The following is a 22,016-nucleotide window of genomic DNA, read 5'->3' as shown; positions in this document are numbered from 1 at the left end:
TTGCCATAGAAATTTTGATAAAGCTTATTGAAAATCAGAGAATTTGAGTTTGCTATTTTATGGGACAATTTGCACACATTCCTCCACTCTTTCAATTTCCCACATGAGAGACCATTTTATGGAAAGGGAGATGTTATTAAAAAATAACTGAATACTGGTAGAGAACTCTATAAAGCCTCAGGAATCTAAGGAAACAACCATATAGGCCTAAAAGCTCTGATAACAACTCTTTAAAAGACTATTTTAAAACATAATTAAATTAAAAAGAATGGAATGAGAAAATGTCCTCCTTGAAATAATGAATACATCTTTAATAACTAGTTTTCCATCAACATCAGGCACTGGATAACACGAGGATATTTTGAAGACATGATAAACAAAAGGCTGGGTGATTGCTGTTGACCACAGGTAAATTCTAACCAGTTGCAGCATTTGATAAGGAATTTTTTAATGGAGAAATTACTCTTTGATGACATCATATTCTAAACATGCCACAAAGAAAAATATAAATGAGGCAACTCCTTGCATGAGTTAGACATTTTTGTTTCTTACTATATTTTCTCTACAATTCAGATCGGGCCTCAGCAGAATAATGTAGCATTTGGGGAAAAAGATACAAGCCAAGAGAGCAGCTCCAGAGGCCAAAATTGAGAAAATCTCCACAGCCACCATGGACTTCCCTTTGGTGCTCAGATAGGTAGGGAGGAAGGAGATCCAAACACTGCAAAAGACCAGCATGCTAAAAGTAATGAACTTGGCTTCATTAAAACTATCAGGCAGTTTCCTAGCTAGAAATGCCACTGTGAAACTGACTAGGGCCAAAAGTCCTAGGTAAGAAAGGACACCATAAAACATTAAAGTTGAGCCTTGCTTACATTCCAAGATGATCTCTCCAAACAAGGAGTGGAAGTCCAGGTTAAGAAATGGAGGAGAGGTTCCCAGCCAGGTGGCACAAAGAAAGGCTTGGATCAAGGGACAGGCTAGGACAATGGAGTTGGTCAGTGGTTTTCCTAAGAGTTTCCTTGTCTTGTTCCCTGGTTTGGTAGCCATGAAGGCAAGAACTACCATGACAGTTTTTGCCAAGACAGAGGAAACTGCAAGGGAAAAGAGAATGGCAAAGGCAGATTGTTGGAAGAGACAGGTGACCTTCCCAGGTCGACCAATGAAGAGGAAGGAACAGAGGAAGCAGAGCAGGAGGGAGACCAGGAGAATGTAAGTGAGATCTCGGTTGTTGGCCTTGACTATTGGTGTGTCATGATGTTTATAGAAAATCACCAGGACTGCAGAAGTGATCAGAGAGAAAAAGAGAGCAAGAAAAACTAAAATGTATCCCAGGGTGTCCTGATAGGAAAGGAAGTGGATCTTCTTGGCAATGCATTGGTCCTTGTCCTTGTTGGGAAATTGGTCTTCTGGGCAAGGTTCACAGTGAGCAGCATCTGAAATCAAACGTTTTTGTCTAAGGATTTCTTGAGCAACTGCCATGCATATTATCCCTCCCACATAAATCATATGACTTTCTACTGTTGACCTACCCACAAAGGGAGTAGTGAAAGAACTCACTGTGCAATTTATGGGCCATCATAAAGAGCAAATCATCATTCATTTATCATGATCCTGATTAGCCAGAGACAAGGATTCATTCAGTTCCAGCTATCCATTCATTGTGCACCTCCATGAGTAATGTGGCTTTTAGTTTGAGATTCCTGCCTGTTTTCTCCCTCACTTTATAATGGAACTCACACAAGACTGACAGATCTGTTACCCAGGAATGCTTGTTTGTGTGCATATTATCCGTGCCTTAACCTCTCTGCTTTGTACTTCAAATCTGTTCATTCAGACAGTTTTCCTCCCTCCTGCTCCACAAAGAGACATAGATAGATGAATTACCTCTTTCTCTGACAGGTCAATTTCCTCAGACTTTAATAGTCCTGACGGAAGGAACATATTCTGAATAATAAAATTTAAAGCTTGGACCGCAAGCCCCACTTCCTCAGGAAAAGATTAGAAGTAGGTTTTCCCAATTGGATGTTAGAGCGTTCATAAATTCTGTCCTAAATCTATCCTACAAGCAATTACTGAGGATTAGGAAAGGTAGTTTATTTATTTGTTTGTTTGTTTGTTTGTTTGTTTGTTTCCATTTCTATACCGCCCTTCTCCAAATAGGACTCAGGGCGGTGAACAGCCAAAGTAAAAAACAGAGCATATAAAATTTAAAAACAGTATTAAAATAATTAAATATTTTGGCCGTGAATTAAAACAACCCAATTTAAAATCAATTTAAAATTTAACTCAAGCCAGCCCAGCTAGTTGAAATAAATAGGTTTTGGGGGCCCGATGAAAAATCCAGAGGTCTGTTATTGTACGTAACTCTGGGGGGAGGTTGTTCCAGAGGGTGGGCGCCGTCACAGAGAAGGCTCTCCCCCTGGGGGTCGCCAGCCAACATTGTCTGGCGGACGGCACCCTGAGGAGGCCCACTCTGTCCGAGCGTACTGGCCGGTGGGAGGCTATTGGTGGCAGAAGGCGGTCTCGTAAGTACCCCGGCCCTAAGCCATGGAGCACTTTAAAGGTGGTCACCAACACCTTGAAGCGCACCCGGAAGACCACCGGGAGCCAGTGCAGCTCGCGCAGGAGAGGTGTCACATGGGAGAGCCTCGTCGCCCCCATAATCCCCCGCGCGGCCGCGTTCTGGACCAGCTGGAGCCTCCGGGTGCACCCCAGGGGGAGCCCCATGTAGAGAGCATTGCAGTAGTCCAGGTGGGAAAGGTTTACTGAAAGGTTCTGCTGAAATGTTTGAGTGGATGTCTATCTCATCAGAAATGACAACAATTACAAAAATATATTGATTTGACTTCCGGTTTCTCTGCCTTCGGCGACGGCGGTGCCTTTCGGAGCTCCGCCAGCCCGTCGCCCGTAGAGCCGCTTCGTTACTTAGAAGCGGCTTGAAAGCTTCAAAATCCTGAGGATTGAAGAAGTAGAGACCGCAGGGAACAGGTTGAGCCCCCGTTGTCCCCCAGGGAATCGTTTCTGGGGAGAGAACGGGTGTGGCTCCCTTCCACCCCGCGGAAACTCCGGGCGACGTGGGACGATTTTGCCTTCGCAAAACAAGCCGGCCGCAGGAAACGTAATTTGAAAAGAATCAGCTTTAACAAACAGCGAACCTATCTGAACCCTGAAACTTGGAAACGCAAGTATTAGCGCTTTGTTGACTTTTCAAACCGAGACAAATTTGAGTGAGTGAAAGTGCTTTGAAAAAAAAAAAAAAACATGGCGCTTAGCCTCAAAGTTAATGAGCCAATGAATGTGGATTGGTGAAGTTATTTTGTGTTACAAGTTTCCAAGTTGTTGCAAAGTTACTTTGTTTGCTATAAGAGAAGAGAAGCAAGTGGAAAATTTCTCCCTTTTTAATACTGGACTTTGTTTTACTTTAGCTTTTAACTGATTAAATCTGGGGGACTTTTTTAGAAGTCTTTGTGCAGGAGGGAAAGGAAAAGGAACTTCCCCTTTTAGAAAATCCAGACTACGTGGCAAGATGGCTTCAAAGAAGCAGGAAGGGAAGGCAGCAGGGGGGGGGGGTCCCCCACACATAAACAAGAAACGCAGCCTCCCTCTGCACAGCAGTTACAGACCCAGAAAAAAGAATTTGATGTGGGAGATTTAAAACAATTTATTTCTAAAACTCTGGATGATAAATTTTTAAAATGTCAACAGGAGATAGATGATAAACTTCAAAAATCACATCAGGAATTTATGCAGGAAATTAATGAAGTTAAAGATATGGTGAAACAGAATCAAAATAAGGTGACCAAAAAAATTTCAGAAGTGGTGTCTGGCCTGGCAGAATTTATTGGGAAAGTTGATTTTAAAGTTGAAGAATTTAAATCAGAAGTTAATGTCAAGATGAAAGACAATGATTACAAAATTGATGAAGTTGACAATAAAATGCAGAGAATTGAAGATGAGATTGTTATGATACAATTCCGGGCGATGGAATTCGCCATACGGCTTCGGGGAATTCGAGAGGGGGAGAGACAGGATTTGAGACAAGTTTGTTCTGAAGCCTTGGCCAAGATTTTACAAGTTAATCCTGATGTGGTATTTCACAAAATAGATAAAAGTTATAGAGTGAACTCTTGGGTGGCCAGACAAAGACAACTGCCTAGAGATGTGGTCATATATTTTACAGATAGAGGAATTAGAAATGATATCCTGCAAAAATCTTTTCATACTTCTGTACAAGTGGGGGGTTCACGACTTGAAATCTTTAAAGAATTACCTCCTAAAATGTTGAAAGCCAGAAAAGAATTTGGTTTTCTTGTTAAGGAATTGAGAAATTTACAGATACCCTTCCGGTGGGACGCTCCTGCTGGGATAATTTTTAGATATAAGGGAGAAGGATATCGGTTGAATACCGTGGAGAAGGCACAACACTTTTACACTACTATTCTTAAGGAAAGAACACCATCTCCACGTACATCCACAGTTTTGGAGATTAAAGAGAGTGAAGAGAGGCAATTGCAAGAACAGTCTAAGCAGGAATTAGAAGTAGTGCAAGGTGCAGAAGGAGGTTTTCTGAGTGAGCCCCTGTTTGATTCTTCTCCAATTTTGGATTTGATCCAGTTGACTGAAGTTAAAGATCAACGTATAACTAGAGCTCAATCTAAACTACTTAAACAAAAGCAACAACAACAACAGGAAAGACAAGACAAGAAGGCAGTTAAGAGTACTGTACAAGAGAGTGGAGCGATGGGAGGAGCGAGATCGAAGCTTTCGGATGATCTTCAAGCATTTTGCTCTGTGCTCCAGAAAGAGGCTGATGACCTTTAAGTGTTTATCTTGGAACGTCAATGGGTTGAACTCAGCACAGAAAAGGAAGAAACTATTTACATATTTGAAACAATTTAATAATGATATAATATGTCTACAAGAAACGCACATTACAACTCAAGATCAAAAATATTTGATAAACTCAAAACTAGGAACACATTTTATATCTTCAACTTCGCAGAAAAAGAATGGTGTGGTTATTTATGTAAATAAAAAGTTAACAGCTAAAGTTATAGAAGCAGATCAAGATGGTAGGTTTGTAGCAATTGAATTGTTTACAGCAAATGGCCAAATTCTTTTGATTGGAATTTATGCTCCCAATCAACAACAGGACTATTTTTATAAGATGTTACATACTAAAATATTGCAATGGGACTATAGATCTATTTTAATTATGGGAGACTGGAACGGAGTAATTGATTCTAAACTAGATAAAAAGAGTCTGGCAAAGTCTAGAATTAGACTACCACAGACTTTTTTTGATATGAAAGAAGATATGGAATTAAAAGATGTCTGGAGAATACATAACCCAAAAGAATTGGATTACACTTTCTTTTCGGATAGACATAGATCCTTTTCTAGGATTGATTTTATCCTGTTGTCAAATGATTTACTTGTTAAGACAAAAAGAACAAAGATTTTTCCAAGAACTTTGACTGACCATAGCCCTGTATGGATAGAAATTGAGATGGATAAGGTTGAGAGACGTTCTTGGAGATTAAATGAGAACTTGTTTAGATATGAAAAAAATACAATAGAACTTAAAAAGCATTTGAAAGAATTTTTTGAAATAAATTTGAATAAAGGTACCCCAATTGAAATTGTTTGGGATGCAAGTAAAGCTTATATGAGAGGGGTACTTATCTACATGAACTCTAAACATAGACTGTTCCGACAAAAGAAAAGATCTGAATTGGAAACGGAAATAAAGAATAAAGAACAGTTACTTATTAAAAACCCAACAGATGAAAGAATACGAAGTGCTATAAAACTTTTGAAAGACCAATTTCAAATGCTTATGGCGGAACAAGTTGCAACAAATTTACAATATGCGAAGCATAATACATTTTGCAACGCTAACAAACCGGGCAGATGGTTAGCTTACACATTGAGGAAAAAACAAAGTATACGGACTATTGATAGTATTGATATTGGAGGGAAAGAAATTTCTCAACAAAAATTAATTAAAGAAGCTTTTGCGGACTATTATACCAAACTATATGCCAAAGAGGAGGTGCAGAATGGACTTATAGAAAAATATTTAAATGATAAGAGAGTTACAAAAATTACTGATCAACAAAAGGAAAGAATGAATCATCCTATAACAGAGGAGGAGATAATAGCAGCAATTAAACAGTTAAAAACAGCCAAAGCTCCTGGCACGGATGGTTTGACCGCAGTGTATTACAAAACTTTACAAGCTGAAATGGTGGGACAACTTAGAGATTTATTTTGCAATATTCAACAAGGGGGTAAAATACCCCCATCATGGACAACTGCTTATATATCTTTGATACCAAAAGAACAAGTTGGTCCTAAAAAACCAGAGAATTATAGACCAATATCTCTTTTGAATACAGACTATAAAATCTATGCGAAAGTATTAGCCAACAGGTTGATGCCAGTAATTCAAAAGGTGATTCATGAGGATCAAGCGGGATTTATTGAGGGCAGATACATGAAGGACAATGTAAGGCAAGTAATAGATTTATTGGAATATCTTGATAGGAATAAACAGACTCCTGCAGTGCTGGTTTTTTTGGATGCAGAGAAGGCCTTTGATAGAGTGGATTGGAATTTTCTACTAAAGACTTTAAAAAAGATGGACTTTGGGGACCAATTTATACAGGCGATTTCAGCAATTTATCAAGAGCAAAAGGCACAGATTATTATTAATGGAAGTCTGACGACAGAGTTTAAAATTGAAAAAGGAACAAAACAGGGATGTCCGTTGTCCCCACTTTTATTTATTTTAACATTGGAAGTCTTGCTAAATACAATACGGGACTCTAAAATTTTGAAAGGCATAATGATAAGGCAAGAGGATTATAGAATAAAGGCATTTGCAGATGATCTGGTTGTTACCCTATCACAACCAATGGAATCAACAATCCTGATGAAGGACATTATACAAGACTATGGTAGAGTTTCAGGTTTTAGACTGAATTCAAAAAAGACTAAAATGATAGTTAAAAATATGACACAAGATCGCAAACATGAGCTTGAAAGGAGGGCAGGTTTTGAAATTGTACCTAAGGTAAAATATCTTGGAGTTCAGGTTGCAGAATCAAATATGAAATTGTTTCAAAATAATTATGAGGTGTTGTGGCGAGAGGTTCAGAAAGACATGGAGACTTGGAAAAAGCTGCAACTGTCTTTACTTGGAAGAATAGCAGCAGTTAAGATGAACATTTTGCCAAGATTTCTGTTTTTGTTTCAAATGATTCCGGTGCTTAAAAGTGATAAACAACTGAAAGTTTGGCAGTCTGGTGTGAATAAGTTTGTCTGGAACGAGAAGAAGCCGAGAGTGAAATTGAAAATTATGCAAGATGTTCCAGAAAGAGGAGGTCTTAAACTTCCAAACCTACAGTTATATTATGATGCAGCAGCTTTAACTTTAACAAGTGATTGGTTTGGAAGTAAAAAGACTGGAATATTGAATGCAGAAAGTTTTGATCTTGAATTTGGATGGCATGCTTATTTATTTTACGACGACAAAGTAGATAAAGTATTTAAAAGTCATATACTTAGAGACTCCTTGATGAGAGTCTGGAAGAAGCACCGACTCAAATGGGATTATAAAATACCGCTATGGCTGGATCTTGGTCATACTTTGTGGAATACAAATATAATGTCACTCGGGGGGTTTTTATATAAAGAGGTTCTTTTCACAGATGCGGGCAGATGGCAGCTGAAGACATTACAGACACTGTTGGATGAAGGGTTTAACTTAACTTGGTTACAATATAATCAATTACAACTGAGATGGAAAGAGGACCAAAAAACTGGTATTATGTTGCATGAGGAAGAATTGGTTAGACATATAAGAGAGAAAGGTCCAATGCATATTAAAAGGCTTTATAATGTTTTGTTAGAAAGAGACTCAGAAACGGAATTAGTTAAAGATTGTATGATTAAGTGGGCACAGAATTTTGAAGAACCAGTGATGCTGGAAACTTGGGAAAAAATTTGGGTTCAGAATGTTAAATTTACACAGTCGCAAAACCTAAGAGAAAATTTTTATAAAATGTTTTATAGATGGCATTTAGATCCTAAAAAGTTGTCATGTATGTACCCTAATGTTCAGCCAAAATGTTGGAGATGTGAATGTTTAGATGCTACGTATTATCATGTTTGGTGGACCTGTAGGAAAGTTAGGGCTTTTTGGATAAAAATTTGGTGGGTCATGCAGAATGTTTTGAAGAAAAAAATTCAATTTTCTCCACAGTTGTTTTTATTGGGTATAGTTAAGGGTTTTACACGGGGTGAAATAAAATTGATATTGTATATGATAACAGCAGCAAGATTGTTGATAGGTAAATATTGGAAGAATGAAGCTTTGCCCACTATCGAAGAATGGACTTTGAAGATGGCTAGTTTTGCAGAGATGGCGAAGATTTCAGCATATTTAAAAGACTGTCCACAAGAGACTTATGAATGGGAATGGAAAAGGTGGATAGAATATGTTCAGAACAAATACCAAACTAGAAAGTATCAAATAGCTTTTATTTGAAAATAATGTATTAGAAATATTTTAATGTAAAGAGACAAAGAGGAAAAATTACACAGGGGGAGGGATGGGTTCAAGCTTATATATCAGTGTTATTAGTTATGAGTACATAATAGGGAAGTCTGGGGGGGGAGGGTTAGGGAGGGTTAGGGAGGATGGGAAGTTTGGGGAGGGAGGTGGGGGGGTGAAAAAAAGGGGTGAAAATGTAATTGTAAAACTTTTGCAATAAAAAAAAATATATTGATTTAATGAATGTCCTCCTTGATTCTGGAGGATTAAGATTTAAAAGTCTGATCTACCTGTCTGATTAGAAAACGTCCCTTCTGGACAAGGTTCACACAGGTAGCAGCAAACCTGTTTTCCCTCTGGAACTCTTCTCCTCTCTCCTGCATGGCACCTCTTCCTTCCACACCTGGCAAAGGGCACCTTCTGAAAGAGAAAAGAGGAATACTTTCTATTCCACATTCCCGTTTCTATGTTCAGAATCTCTTCTAACAAAATTGTTCACCTTTGTCTATCAAAAACCAGGAACAGCTGCTGGGGGATTCAGGCCAGTAGCACCCCCAACCTACCAACAGATGCTGGAGATTGGAACTGGGATCTCAGCTTGCAGAGAAAGGATTGTGACTGAACTACAGCATTTCTAAAAGACAGAACCAGGAAGGATACAAATGATCAGTAATGGTCCATGGAAATCACTGTTGCTTGCTGTAATTGCATCCTTTGTTTCAAGCAGATGTTGTTCCCAATCCTAACCCTTTGTGGAATGACACAAATCAGATCTCAAATGTGTTACATGCAAAGCTGATTTTTCACCAAATGACTGCCATGATTTCTGACTCAGTTGATTATTTTTCAATTTAGGACGATCTTCTACAACTCAGGAAGAGAATGAATCTTTCTCTGAACTTACAACATTTCCTTGCAGCTCACCTTTGTGGCCCAGATGATTCCATTAGAGTTAATGGTGAAATCTTGACCTGGGGGAGCCTCAAGATTTATTTGCCCAACCTTCATGGGGACAAAAGATCGATTGGAGAAGAGAACCCAATTGAAAAGATCATAATGAGCAGATCCCAGTCCATCTCCTGAGAAGAAGACTTCCTCTCCAGCATTGTTGTTGAACTGCACATTCCTCAAATAGGGAAGAATCTGAAATAAAAGAGACCTTCAGAAATAGGAGTATTTGGTTAGAGCTACATTTTATGGCTTCTATTAGAACATGGTGATCGTATTGAGAAGATGAGTTTATGTCTGAAAAACTAGAGTCTCTTGGTGGAGAACTGAGGAATCTGTAGTAAGACCAAATATTTAACTCTGAAACCAGAAGTGTTTTTTCTTTATCACTGATCCTTTGTATCATGGTTTCTTCAAATCAAGCTTTATCAGAATTTATCTGAATCAAAACATTTAAAGATTTTAGTGCCACATTCCAAAATTAATCATATGCTTTTCCTCCTGTGACACTTGATTACATGTAGTTTTAAATATTTACTTTGTCCTCAGGTCTTGAAACTGATAAATTCACTTCAGCAACAATGAAATAATGTTTATGGCAACAGAGTACAAGTCCTCTGATTTTCTATGTCTGAGAATCAAACAGAGCACAATCCAGGAACCATTTTATTTATTTTTATTTTATTTATTTATTTATTTGTCAAACATGTATAAGATTACAGATATAAGTATAAACATGATTATGAATACAGGATAAGGATACAAATAAATGGAGACATTAGGACAGGGACAGTAGGCGCGCTGGTGCGCTTATGCATGCCCCTTACAGACCTCTTAGGAATGGGGTGAGGTGAACAGTAGACAGTCTAAGGTCTAAAGTTTTGGGGGTTTTGGAATGAGACCACAGAGTCTGGTAGTGCATTCTAGGCATTGACCACTCTGTTGCTGAAGCCATATTTTCTGCAATTGAGTTTGGAGCTGTTTACCTTGAATTTGTATCTATTGGGTGCTTGTGTATTATTGCGGTTGAAGCTGAAGTAGTCATTGACAGGTAGAACATTGTATGAACAAGACACGATTTTTGATTTCATGTTTCATGAAATGAAATCAAGGAAAAGGTAGAGCTTGCCCTGGTTTGTGTCTTCACTGTTCAGAGAAGTTCAACCCATTAAGACTATTTTGAGTCCTGTGTTATGTGCTCAGGTGGATAAAGACTTGCTGCATTCACACAACAAGCTGAGCAGTGCAATAAATGTAAAACTGGACAAATTGGGTGGGGTCACATAGGATGTTAAACTATAGAAACATAAACCAAGGTTAAAACGAATTGAGTGTCTTCCTACAAGTTGGATTTGGGTTCCATGCTGAGGGTAACAGAGGCTGTTCTGCAAATATGCCAGCTAGGACTTCTACTGTCTTCTGGAAGCTTCTTTCTCAAACACAGCCAGATTGTTCTTTTGCTCTCAGCTGACATCTACTCCCTGTCATGGTTACCTCCTGAAACTCTGGCAACCATTGAAGCCTTTCCAGACTCTACGAAGGTCGTTCTTCTATGAATTTTATGGACAGCTCATTTGGTTTATTTCTCTTCTCCCCCCTCTCCAAACTATTCCAACAAAACATTATTCATATCTTTCTAATAATTGCTTTTAATATGTTTTCCTTTCTAAGGAAGCCACAGAAATTACCTGCCATGACTGGACATTGGAGATCCTCTTTCCAAGCCTCATCACGGTCGGTCGCACTCCGGATCCATACATTGCATGTAAAGCATGTGCCAGAGCATAAATAGCATTGTAGATCTTGTAACTTTCACCTGTCATGCTCCTTTCAATAGTGTAATTGGGCAGATTCTGCAGATTCTCCTTTCCTGAACATTGTTTTTTTCCCTTTGGAAGGATCTTTCCTGATTTCTGGAACTTGCAGGCAAAGACTATTTCCCACCATAAAGGGAGAAAGACATCTCCTTGGGGGTTCAAGGGGTCTAAAGACAGGAGGAAGTGGCTGAATTCAGAGACATCCCCGGTGTGGTCCCTGAAATGCAAGGCTCCATGGAAAGGCTTTAGATATTGCAATGCGTATTCAGATTCCTCCAGACTAAGTTTCCAATGAGAGGTTAAGATCCAAACATTCTGAATTATTTTCTTTCTCGATTTTTCATGGGCAAACACAACTGCCTGTACACCGGTACTACAATCAAAGTCTCCAAACAGAATAATCACTTCAGTTTTTGACCAAGTCTGTAAATTGAGAAGTAATTTTTTCATTATCATCCGAAGATCATCTATTTTCAATCTTTCAGTGAAGGCCAGGCAGATCTCCTTCTCCTGGAGCATTGGCATCAGAGTTGAAATGAAATGTTCTCCTCTGTCATCTTCAGGAGCCATAAGACCAACCCAGTTCCACTGGAAATACAGGAGCAGCTGGACTAAACCCACATACTGAGGAGATTCCTTGGGATTAATCCAGAAGAAGGAAGAATAAACTCTTCTCTCTTCCTGAGAGAACTCAAAGCCAACACCGAGCTGGAAAAAATGAGATTCATCTTTCAAAGACAAAGTAAAGTCTTATGGCAACTTTAGGAGTGAGCATTACCAGTCAGGCACTCTCTGTGGCCAGCTTAATGTCCTTCCCTTCTTAGGGAAGCTACACATCTTGACTGGTTGTGGTACATCAGAAGACAAGAGAAGAAACCAACAACCTGATGCAGGGAATAAATGCCACTAAAATGATGGCTACCCTTTTATGAAGAGTACATTAAGAGTCACCCGCTCATGATGTGCCTCCTCCAAATTACCTTTAGTTTCCTCTTGGCTTATGTGTGTGTTTTGATCTTTGTCTACTCCATATTGTATTCAGTGGAGCTCTCTTACCTGTGGGACCTTAAAGATGCTGAAGATGGAGGCCATCTGCCTTGAGGACTTGGCACTGAGACCACCAATGATGGAGAGCAGAGTATCCTGCTGGTCACATTTATAACCTGGAACCACTTGGCCTTGTGAGGAGAGCATGGAAAGGCTGTTTAAGGAAATAAATAACTCATTCTGGAAATGGCCATAGATGTGGAAGCCAAGGGAGATGTTGGGGAGCAGAAGAAAATCTTTATTGACCTTGGAGACAGTAAACATCAATGCAAGGAACTGCTGGTAGTAACTGGTGATGATTCTGTAGTGAGCAAAACATTGTTGAACATTACAGGAAATCTTGTGCATGGCTGTATAATTTTCCTCACTGTTTGTGGGGACTTTTGGGGGCAGAAACTCCAAAATTTCATTGAGTTGGGTTTTCCCCCCCAAAGATTTCCCTTGGCTAAACTTGGATGACTTTGTGAGAAAGGAGACAAACCTTTCCATAGATATCATGGACTGTTTTATACCATCTATCATCCTTGCCATATTCACTTTGCTCCAGTGGCTGTAATCCTTCCCAACTGCTCCCCTTTCAATGTAATTATTTAAGGTCTCCCTTGGAGCAGCTTCTTCAGGTGTGGTAAGTGTTGCTGAGTACAGGACTACAGAGGGGGCCATTTCAGGGATTTACTGAAGGCCATTATTCATCATCAATGCTGACTCCAATGCCGAGAGGAATTTTTGTAACTCCTGAACGCTTGAAGAGTGTTGAACTTTTATTTGAATTTTCTACCAGAAGTTACTGTTCAGATTAATATTATAATTTGACGTCTTCACTAGGCCAGCACAGCTTCCCTCTTCATTTTTGTTGTTTATCATCTTCCTGATCAAGAGATTGAGAATTCCAGCCTATTTTAAGAGCTTCCTAATTTACTGAGAAAAGCACAAAATGTGCACTACACCAGGACAGTACAAATACTAGAAGACGTATTTCTGAGAAAAGTCCCCAAATTTAAAGCAAAGAGAATAATTATCTCCATGTTTCCCTCCAGCTGAAACTTACGCACTAAGTGAAAGATGATTCAGTGTTTTAAAATCAACGACAGGAGACCTTCCTATGATTCCAAAGGGCAAATTCCCACCAATAATGAGATCACCAGGCCTATAGTAGCTTTCATTTAAATTGATATTATCCCTTAAGATCCATATGGTTTGCAGCCTCTTTGCTGTAGTTGGAGCCAGGAGCCAGAAGAGCATCAGCATCAGAAGTAGCATGACTCCTGCCCAGTCAGTCTTATCACCTTCTCTCCTAGGACAGAAATCAAGGTTTAGGTAGAAACTGATTTGAAGGTTGCTCCTGAAACTCACTGGAACTTTAGCAGATTAGATACCACCTGTGCCACCTGGATGGCCCCAGAACAAATTGATATGAGCAATAGTTCCTCTTACCTCTGTTTGGGCTTTAGCCATAGAGGAAACAAAGGCATGTGAGTCTCTTCAAACCCAGGAGTGAGCTCTTTGCAAGACCAGATAAAGTGACATGTTCTGCCCCCATTTGGAGAACTCAGAGATATATTTTAAAGTAGGTTTTATCCTTTAAGATCTTTGTGTCTATAAATCCACAGGGGATACACTAAGAATGACTGTACTTTTGATAATTGCAAGGAAAGCAACCCTTTAACAATAGCTTCTCATACACCAGAATGGAAAAAAAAAACATGTTTGTGTTTCTTGTAATGCACAGAGCAGATGGAAGTTGGTGAAGTTGTGAATTTGACCTCCATGAAACTGACCAGAGAGAGTTTGGCCTGTGCCATAGTTGGTCAGCTAGTATGAGTGCTAATGTGGTTTGGTGGCACATGAGAATCGGTTGTACCCTTGTAGCTGTGAGCAGTCATGCCAATGCTTGGATGGAATAACCAGTTTTAACAAAGACTTGACAGGGTGATGAAATTAGAAACTGGGGTAACAGGCATGGGTGCATACTGTTATGCGAGTCTCTCCTTCACCTGAAGGTGATTCAATTCAGCGTTGGTTGCAGGAGAGAGACTGAGCCAAATCCATTGTCTTTCAGGGTGCATCTGGGCAGCCTTCTCAATTTGAGATCTGGTATCATTCGTATGCTGATGATATTAATTATTTATTTTCTTTCTTTCTTTCTTTCTTTCTTTCTTTCTTTCTTTCTTTCTTTCTTTCTTTCTTTCTTTCTTTCTTTCTTTCTTTCTTTCTTTCTTTCTTTCTTTCTTTCTTTCTTTCTTTCTTTCTTTCTTTCGATTTATATACTGCCCTACTCCCGAAGGACTCAGGGCGGTGAACAGGCACAAAAATGAAATACAAAAATACAAAAATTTAAAAGCAAAAATAAAACCAGATTAAACAATTTAGCCCGAGACAAATTTAAAACATCCCAATAATTTAAAAACAGATTTAAAATTTTCAATTTATAAGAAAAAGAGGGGGAAAGGTTAGGCCAGGCCAGCTTGCTGGAATAGGAAGGTCTTAAGAGCACGGCAGAAAGTGCGCAGATCCAGCATCCTCTCTATCTCCAGGGGGAGCTCGTTCCAGATAGTGGGTGCCCCCACAGAGAAGGTCCTCCCCCTGGGGGCTGCCAGTCAACACTGTTTGGCCGACAGCACCCGGAGGAGCCCCTCTCTATGAGAGCGTACCGGGCGGTGGGAGGCTATTTGTGGTAGTAGGCGGTTCCACAAGTAGTCAGGTCCTAAGCCATGGAGCGCTCTAAAGGTGGTAACCAAAACCTTGAAGCGCACCCGGAAGACCACCGGGAGCCAGTGCAGCTCGCGCAGGAGAGGTGTTACATGGGAGCGCCATGTCACTCCCATAACCACCAGTGTGGCCGCACTCTGCGCCAGGTGGAGCCTCCGGGTGCTCCTCAAGGGGAGCCCCATGTAGCGAGCGTTGCAATAGTCCAGGCGGGAAATGATGAGGGCATGAGTGACTATGTGTAAGTAGTCCCGATCCAGAAAGGGACGCAACCGGTGAATCAGGCGAACCTGATGAAAAACCCTCCTGGTCACGGCCGTCAAATGCTCTTCTAAAGACAGCCGTGAATCCAGGAGGACGCCCAAGTTGCGAGCCCTCTCCATGGGGGCCAGCGATTCGCCCCCAATAGTCAGTGATGGCGTCAACTGACTATATTGGGACATTGGAAACCACAGCCACTCGGTCTTGGATGGGTTGAGCCTGAGCCTGTTTCTCCCCATCCAGATCTGCACGGCCTCCAGATACCAGGACATCACTTCAAGGGCATCATTGGGGTGGTCCGGGGTGGAGATGTACAGCTGGGTGTCATCAGCGTACTGGTGGTACTTCACCCCAAAACCACGGATGATCTCGCCCAGTGGCTTTACATAAATGTTGAACAGGAGGGGCGAGAGGACTGACCCTTGTGGCACCCCACATATGAGGGGCCTTGGGGTCGACCTCTGCCCCCCTGCCAACACAGACTGCCACTGGTAGGAGAGAAAGGAGGAGAACCACCGTAGGAAGGTGCCCCCCACCCCTAACTCTTCCAACCGGTGCAGCATGATACCATGGTCGATGGTATCAAAAGCCGCTGAGAGATCTAATAGGGCCAGGACAGAGGAGCAACCCCTGTCCTGAGCCCTCCAGAGATCATCAACCAATGCAACCAATGCCGTTTCCGTGCTGTACCCAGGCCTGAAGCCCGACTGGAATGGATCCAGATACGTCGTTTCATCCAGGTGCTGGGGGAATTGTCGCGCAACCACACTCTCGACAACCTTCGCCACAAAGCGAAGGTTGGAGACCGGACGATAATTAGCCAACAGTGCCGGGTCCAGGGAAGGCTTCTTGAGGAGAGGCCTCACCACCGCCTCTTTCAAGGCAGCAGGGAAGTCACTCTCACCCAATGAAGCATTTATAATCCCCTGGAGCCAGCCTCGCATCACCTCCTGGGAAGCCAGCACTAACCAGGAAGGGCACGGGTCCAATAAACATGTGGTCGCGTTCAGTCCACTGAGAATCCTGTCCACGTTGTCAGGGGTCACAGGATCAAACTCATCCCAGATAACATTCTCAAGAACTGCCTCAGTCATCCCCCCTGACACTACCCAGTCCGAGTCCAGGCCTTCCCGAATCTGAGTGATTTTGTCATACAGATACTCAACAAAATCCTTGGCTCTACCCTCCAAGGGGTCCTCCCGCGCTTCCTGGTGGAGCAGGGAGTGGGTTACCCTAAACAGGGTGGCCGGGCGATTATCTGATGACACAATAAGAGCGGCAAAATATGTACATTTTGCTGCTTTTATTGCCACTAGGTAATTCTTAATATGAGATCTTACCAGTGTCCAGTCAGATTCAGAAACACTGGCCCTCCAACTACTCTCTAGACATCTTTTCTGGCGCTTCATCTCCCTCAGCTCCTCGGTAAACCAAGGAGCCAGGTGAGATCAGTGCCGGGTCAGAGGCCACAAAGGCATGACCCGATCCAGAGCTCCAGCAGCCACCCTATCCCAGGTGGCCACTAGGTCACTAGTCGAGGCGTGTGCCAGAGCCTCAGGGAATGGCCCAAGCTCCATCTGGAACCTATCAGGTTCCATCAGGTGCCTGGGACGGAACCATCTTACCGCCTCTTCCTCCCTGCGGCGGGGTGCAGCGGTTCGAAGGTCAAGGCAAAGGAGAAAGTGATCCGACCATGACAAGGGCTCGGTGACTATATCCCCTATCTCAAGATCACTCAACCACTGTCCAGAGACAAAAACCAGGTCCAGTGTGTTTCCCCCTGTGTGGGTAGGGCCATGAATTATCTGGGTCAGGTCCATAGCTGTCATGGAAGCCATGAACTCCCGAGCCACCTCCGACGTCTCACCCATGGATGGCAGGTTGAAATCCCCCATGACCATAAGTCTGGGGGTATGAACCACCACCGCGGCGATAACGTTGAGTAGCTCGGGCAGGGCTGCTGCCACATGGCAGGGAGCCAGATACGTGATCAGCAGACCCATCTGAACCCCATGACCCCACTTCACAAGGAGGGACTCACAGCTGGCCGTCTGAGGAACAGTGGTTCGATTTATATGCTGCCCTTCTCCGGAGACTCAGGGCGGCTTACAATGGGTTAAACAATAGCCTTCATACTTTTGTATATACCTGCTTAGTAGGGCTTTTGCCGCCCCCCACCCAAAGTGGTGTTCTTTTTTATACGAAGTCAGCTTATTGCCCCCACAATCTGGGTCCCCATTTTACCTACCTCGAAAGGATGGAAGGCTGAGTCAACCTTGAGTCTGGTGAGATTTGAACTTGCAGTAATTGCAGGCAGCTGGTGCTACTTAACAGCACTTAAGTCTGCTGCGCCACCAAGGCTCATCAATATTCAGTTCTTCAACCACTGATTGACACTGATAGCAACAATGCTATCAAAGTTTTGCATTAGTGCATCAATGTTAGATGGAAAGGAAGAGTCTAAATTTGAAAAAAAAGAAAACCCAGCAAACAGAAGCAGCTGTCCATGATTGGTTTTCCAAGAAGTATTATTTTTCATCTTGGTTCTGCATGACATTGCATTTTAATGCTTAGGACTCTTATTCAGTCTAGGGTCTTCCTGGACTATTAGTTTCTGCTCAAAGAACAGTATGGTAGCTGTATCAGGAAAAGTCTTTGTAAATGTTGCATGCAAAGCATTGAAACCACACATGACGTTCAAATTAGACTGATTAATTCCTAGTCATGCAAACGGGAACCTACTCAACGAATGGTTAGCACTATCTTGGTGTTAGATAAGGGTCAATGGGATTCCTGAAGGATTGAACTTAGTTTATTTGTGGCTACATAGACACTCTAGGCTGATTCCTCTTTTGACTCCATGCCCAGGTTCTGACACTCCTCTAATAGGTTGTCTGTTAAACAGAATGAAATTGAACTGTGGAGAATCTCAGCACCCATGTGAGCAACAAAGAGGATAGAGGCATGAGTGGTGGAAGAGTGGAGGCAGAAAGTCTTCTGTTATTGGGAAAAAACCTATAGTTGACAGGCACCCAGCCTGAATTCATCCTTGAGAGATGGGGTTGTTCACCCAGTTATGAAGGATTACTTGGTTTGGCTCATACTCAAGAAACAATTGTTAGGTCACACTACAATGGACAATTTCGGTGGACTTTGGATAAATCCTCATTTCTGGGAAGGTTCAGGCCTGGGATGGGATGGAAATGGCATTGGTTGCACTTTTAGATGAATTTTGGAAGGAGCAGGATGAGGGCAGCTCAACCTGACCTTTTGGTGGTCTTTAATGTCAACCATCAAGTGTGGGAAGTCAGGAGTCCATGCAATACAAATGAAAATAGGCTTATTGTGTGCTGAGGCTGTCTAGAAGAATCTGATCTCCTAACATCACCATTGTCATCATCAGCCATTCTGTTGTGACCAATCCTTGGCCATTCATACCAAAAGAATGATGGAACTGTTTGCTAAGTAAAACTATCACAACAATGATGGAATGACTTCAGTTTTTGTATGCTCTGCAAACCTGTGAAAGTTGTCAGTGTGTATAGGTTGCAAAGTTACTTTTTCATCATCATTGCTCAACAAGGACCAACTGCAATGTTTGTGTGGCTATCACAGCTGCTTAATCCTTCAGGCTCCCTCCCTCCCAAAACCATTATGGAATGAAATGAAGGACTGAAAACCAATAATCAAATCTCATGACAGTTTTTATTGTTAAGGGTGCAACCTGGATAAATCCTGTCTGGAAATTAGTGGGAGGAACTCTTGAAGACCAAAGGATGCACTCATATTTATCCACATTTCAGAAAAGAGGAGAAAATCATATATGCATCAGTAATAGATGAAGTAAGCATACCTATTCATAATCATCAAATATCTAGTTATTTCCCCACCTTTCTAATGTTATTATCTTCAACAAAGTAGTTTTCTCTTAATAAAAGTATGTATCAGTTACATTGCCATAGACATTTTGTTAAAGCTGATTGAAAACCAGAGAATTCGAGTTTGCTATTCTATGAGCCAATTCACACACATTCCTCCTATCTTTCTATTTCTCATATGAGAGGCCATCTAGTGGAAATGGGGATAATATCATCAACATACCAATTGTGCACTACCCAGGACGGGAGGTTCTGCTCAAAGTCAGTCATGCCTTGGTCACTTCCCATTTGGACTCCTGCAATGTGTTTTTTTTTCTTTTTGGCAGAGGTTTGTTCTCTGAGCTTGCTCTCAGAAGTAGCAGCCAGGCTACTGCAACCCCTGGGAACAATATTAGCTCACAAACCCACATTTACTCAGATAAGAACTAACAAATATGAAAGACAAAACACAGAATGAAGACAGTGCCAACATAATAAATAATTATATTCCAAGATGGCGCTGCCGAAGGCTGCCTTGGTGAAATGCTTACTAATGGTTTATTTATTTTTAATTATTCTCTGTGACTCACTATGGATTTCTTACTCACAAGACCATCTGCTAAAAATTAAGCAACGTTTCTTTAAGGAGCAGCTTTCTGTGATCTCACCTTCCTTGTTTTAACACAGGAAGAAGCAATTTTCCTGGAGCCACAGATTTCCAAAAAAACCAAAGTGAAGAAAGAGAGGTAAAAGGGTGGGGATTTTAAACAGATTAAGGAATAGGAAATTTATTTTTCCTCTGCCTTCAATTTTCCTAACCAACGTATGTTCACTTGCTAATAAGATGGATGAAATACTCCTTTTAAACAAATACAATTCTGACTTTTACAATTCAGCAGCCCTATGCTTCTCTGAAACCTGGTTAAATGAATCAATTGAAGATACCAGCCTGCATATCCCAGGGTTTCAGATTCAACAATCAGACAGAATTGCAGCAATATCTGGTAAAAAGAAGGGAGGAGGCTTATGCTTATATATCAACAACAGCTGGTCTCAGGATATAACTATAATATATAAATTCTGTGATGAAAACTTAGAGACATTAATTATCAACTGCAAACCATACTATTCACCCCATGAATTTTCCTCATTTCTTCTAATTGATGTTTATGTTCCACCACAAGCCTGTGTAAACAAGGCATTATGAACTCTAGCTGACCAAATAATGGAGGCTGAAGCCAAATACCCCGATTCACTGGCCAATATTTTGGGAGATCTAAACAAGGCAAACTTAAGGAAAGAGTTACCAAAATACTTTCAGTATGTCAATTGTCCCACTAGAGGCAAGAATACTTTAGACCATTGCTACACAACTCTAAAAGATGCTTATCGGTCCTTACCAGGAGCAGCTGTGGGACACTGATCATTGCATGATTCACCTTGTACCTGCTTACAGGCAAAGACTTCAAACCACAAAACCAACCATTAAATCAGTGAAGACTTGGACGGAGGAGGCAAAGTTAAAGCTACAGGCCTGCCTTGACTACACTGGTTGGAATGTTTTTGAAAGTACTTCTTAATGAACTCACTTCTGTGAGTTCATTTAAAGACTTAAATGAACTCACAGAGACTGTAACATCATATGTCAGCTTCTGTGTACCCACCAGGAACTTGTAACAACAAACCTTGGTTGACAGCTAAACTTAAGCAGCTACGTCATTCCAAAGAGGAAGCCTACAGAAAAGGTGATAAAATGCTGTACAATTTAGCCAAATAGGTTGTAAAAAAAATGCTTTTAAAAGTAAAAAAAAAGGCTCAGTCGATCATGTGGCTCAGCTGGGCATGGGGTGGGGGAGGGATTTTTACTACCGGTTCTCCGAACCACCTGCTGCCATCGCTACTGGATCAGGTGATCCGGTCGGAACCGGGAACATTTCTCCCCTGACATAAGGCCTATATAAACATAAGAGAAACCTAACAAGACACTTCACACAGAATCCCACTGAAGATGTTACATAGCTGGGTAATGAAATGTCCAGGAGCTAAATGGTAAATTTGGAGAACAAACCACTGTCACAATCTAAATCTGAGCTATGAATATTTTCTACTGTTTCGTGCATCTGGTCCAAGATGAAGACTTGTTCATGATGTTCACAATATTGGGCCCTTCTAAGTTCACCCATATTAGATTTATATTGCATGAGCTGCAGTGGCTCCCAGGTTCCCCCCAAGGTGCTGGTTTTAACCCTTAAATAACTGCATGTCACAGGAATAGGTGATTTGCACATGTTTCCTGACTTTACTTAGGAAGCTGGGCTGAATCTCATGCCCCGGATGACCTTGCTAGGAACATCTACTCATTAAGAAAATTAGATTGAGATCCTGGTCATGGGTTGAATTATTCCTGTGCAGACTCTCTATGCATGCAGATCTCATAGAGCACCATGGTTTACCAAGAAAGCCCAAGAGGTGAACTGTCAGAAGAGATGATAACATACTGCACACAATTATGACATATTTTGTTCATCCAGCTCAGGAAAATTCTGCCTGACATTGACAAGGAAGTATAGCAGATCTGGATGTGAGGGGGATTTAAACTCTACCATTTCAAAAATAATTGAATAATGGTGGGCAATTCTATAAAGCCTCAGATATCTAAGGAAACAACCATATTTGCTTAAAGACACTAATACTGAACCCAGAACCAGTGCACTGGACATCACTGAGGACACTTTTAAAACATGATCAGCAAAGACTGGATGATAGTTGCTGACCAAAGCTAAATTGTAACCAGTTGCAGGACTTGGTAAGGAGTTC

General features: G+C 41.2%; 1 protein-coding gene across 1 annotated transcript; it reads right to left on the bottom strand.

Moving 5' to 3' along the window:
* Positions 1-456: 456 nt before the first annotated feature.
* Positions 457-21,382, bottom strand: LOC148116308 (vomeronasal type-2 receptor 26-like). Its single transcript, XM_087894449.1, has 4 exons — positions 21,268-21,382; positions 21,101-21,152; positions 8,854-8,966; positions 457-1,436 (listed from the first exon to the last, which is right to left on the bottom strand). Exons 1-4 carry the CDS (start codon positions 21,380-21,382, stop codon positions 532-534), a joined length of 1,185 nt encoding a protein of 394 aa, XP_087750575.1. The 3' UTR covers positions 457-531.
* Positions 21,383-22,016: the final 634 nt, after the last annotated feature.

This window comes from Pantherophis guttatus, chromosome 1 (genome assembly GCF_059756535.1).
Source record: "Pantherophis guttatus breed Tessera chromosome 1, ASM5975653v1, whole genome shotgun sequence".
Classification (NCBI taxonomy): Eukaryota; Metazoa; Chordata; class Lepidosauria; order Squamata; family Colubridae; genus Pantherophis; species Pantherophis guttatus.
This window is presented reverse-complemented; position numbering and strand designations above follow the sequence as displayed.

Excerpts from the sequence above, each read along its gene's own strand:
- LOC148116308 (XM_087894449.1), bottom strand. The coding sequence starts at position 21,382 with ATGGGTGAACTTAGAAGGGCCCAATATTGTGAACATCATGAACAAGTC. Across the intron at positions 21,153-21,267 it reads AGATTTAGATTGTGACAGTG|GCCTTATGTCAGGGGAGAAA; the intron begins GTTTGTTCTCCA and ends ATGTTTATATAG. Across the intron at positions 8,967-21,100 it reads CGACCGGATCACCTGATCCA|GTGTGGAAGGAAGAGGTGCC; the intron begins GTAGCGATGGCA and ends GCCCTTTGCCAG.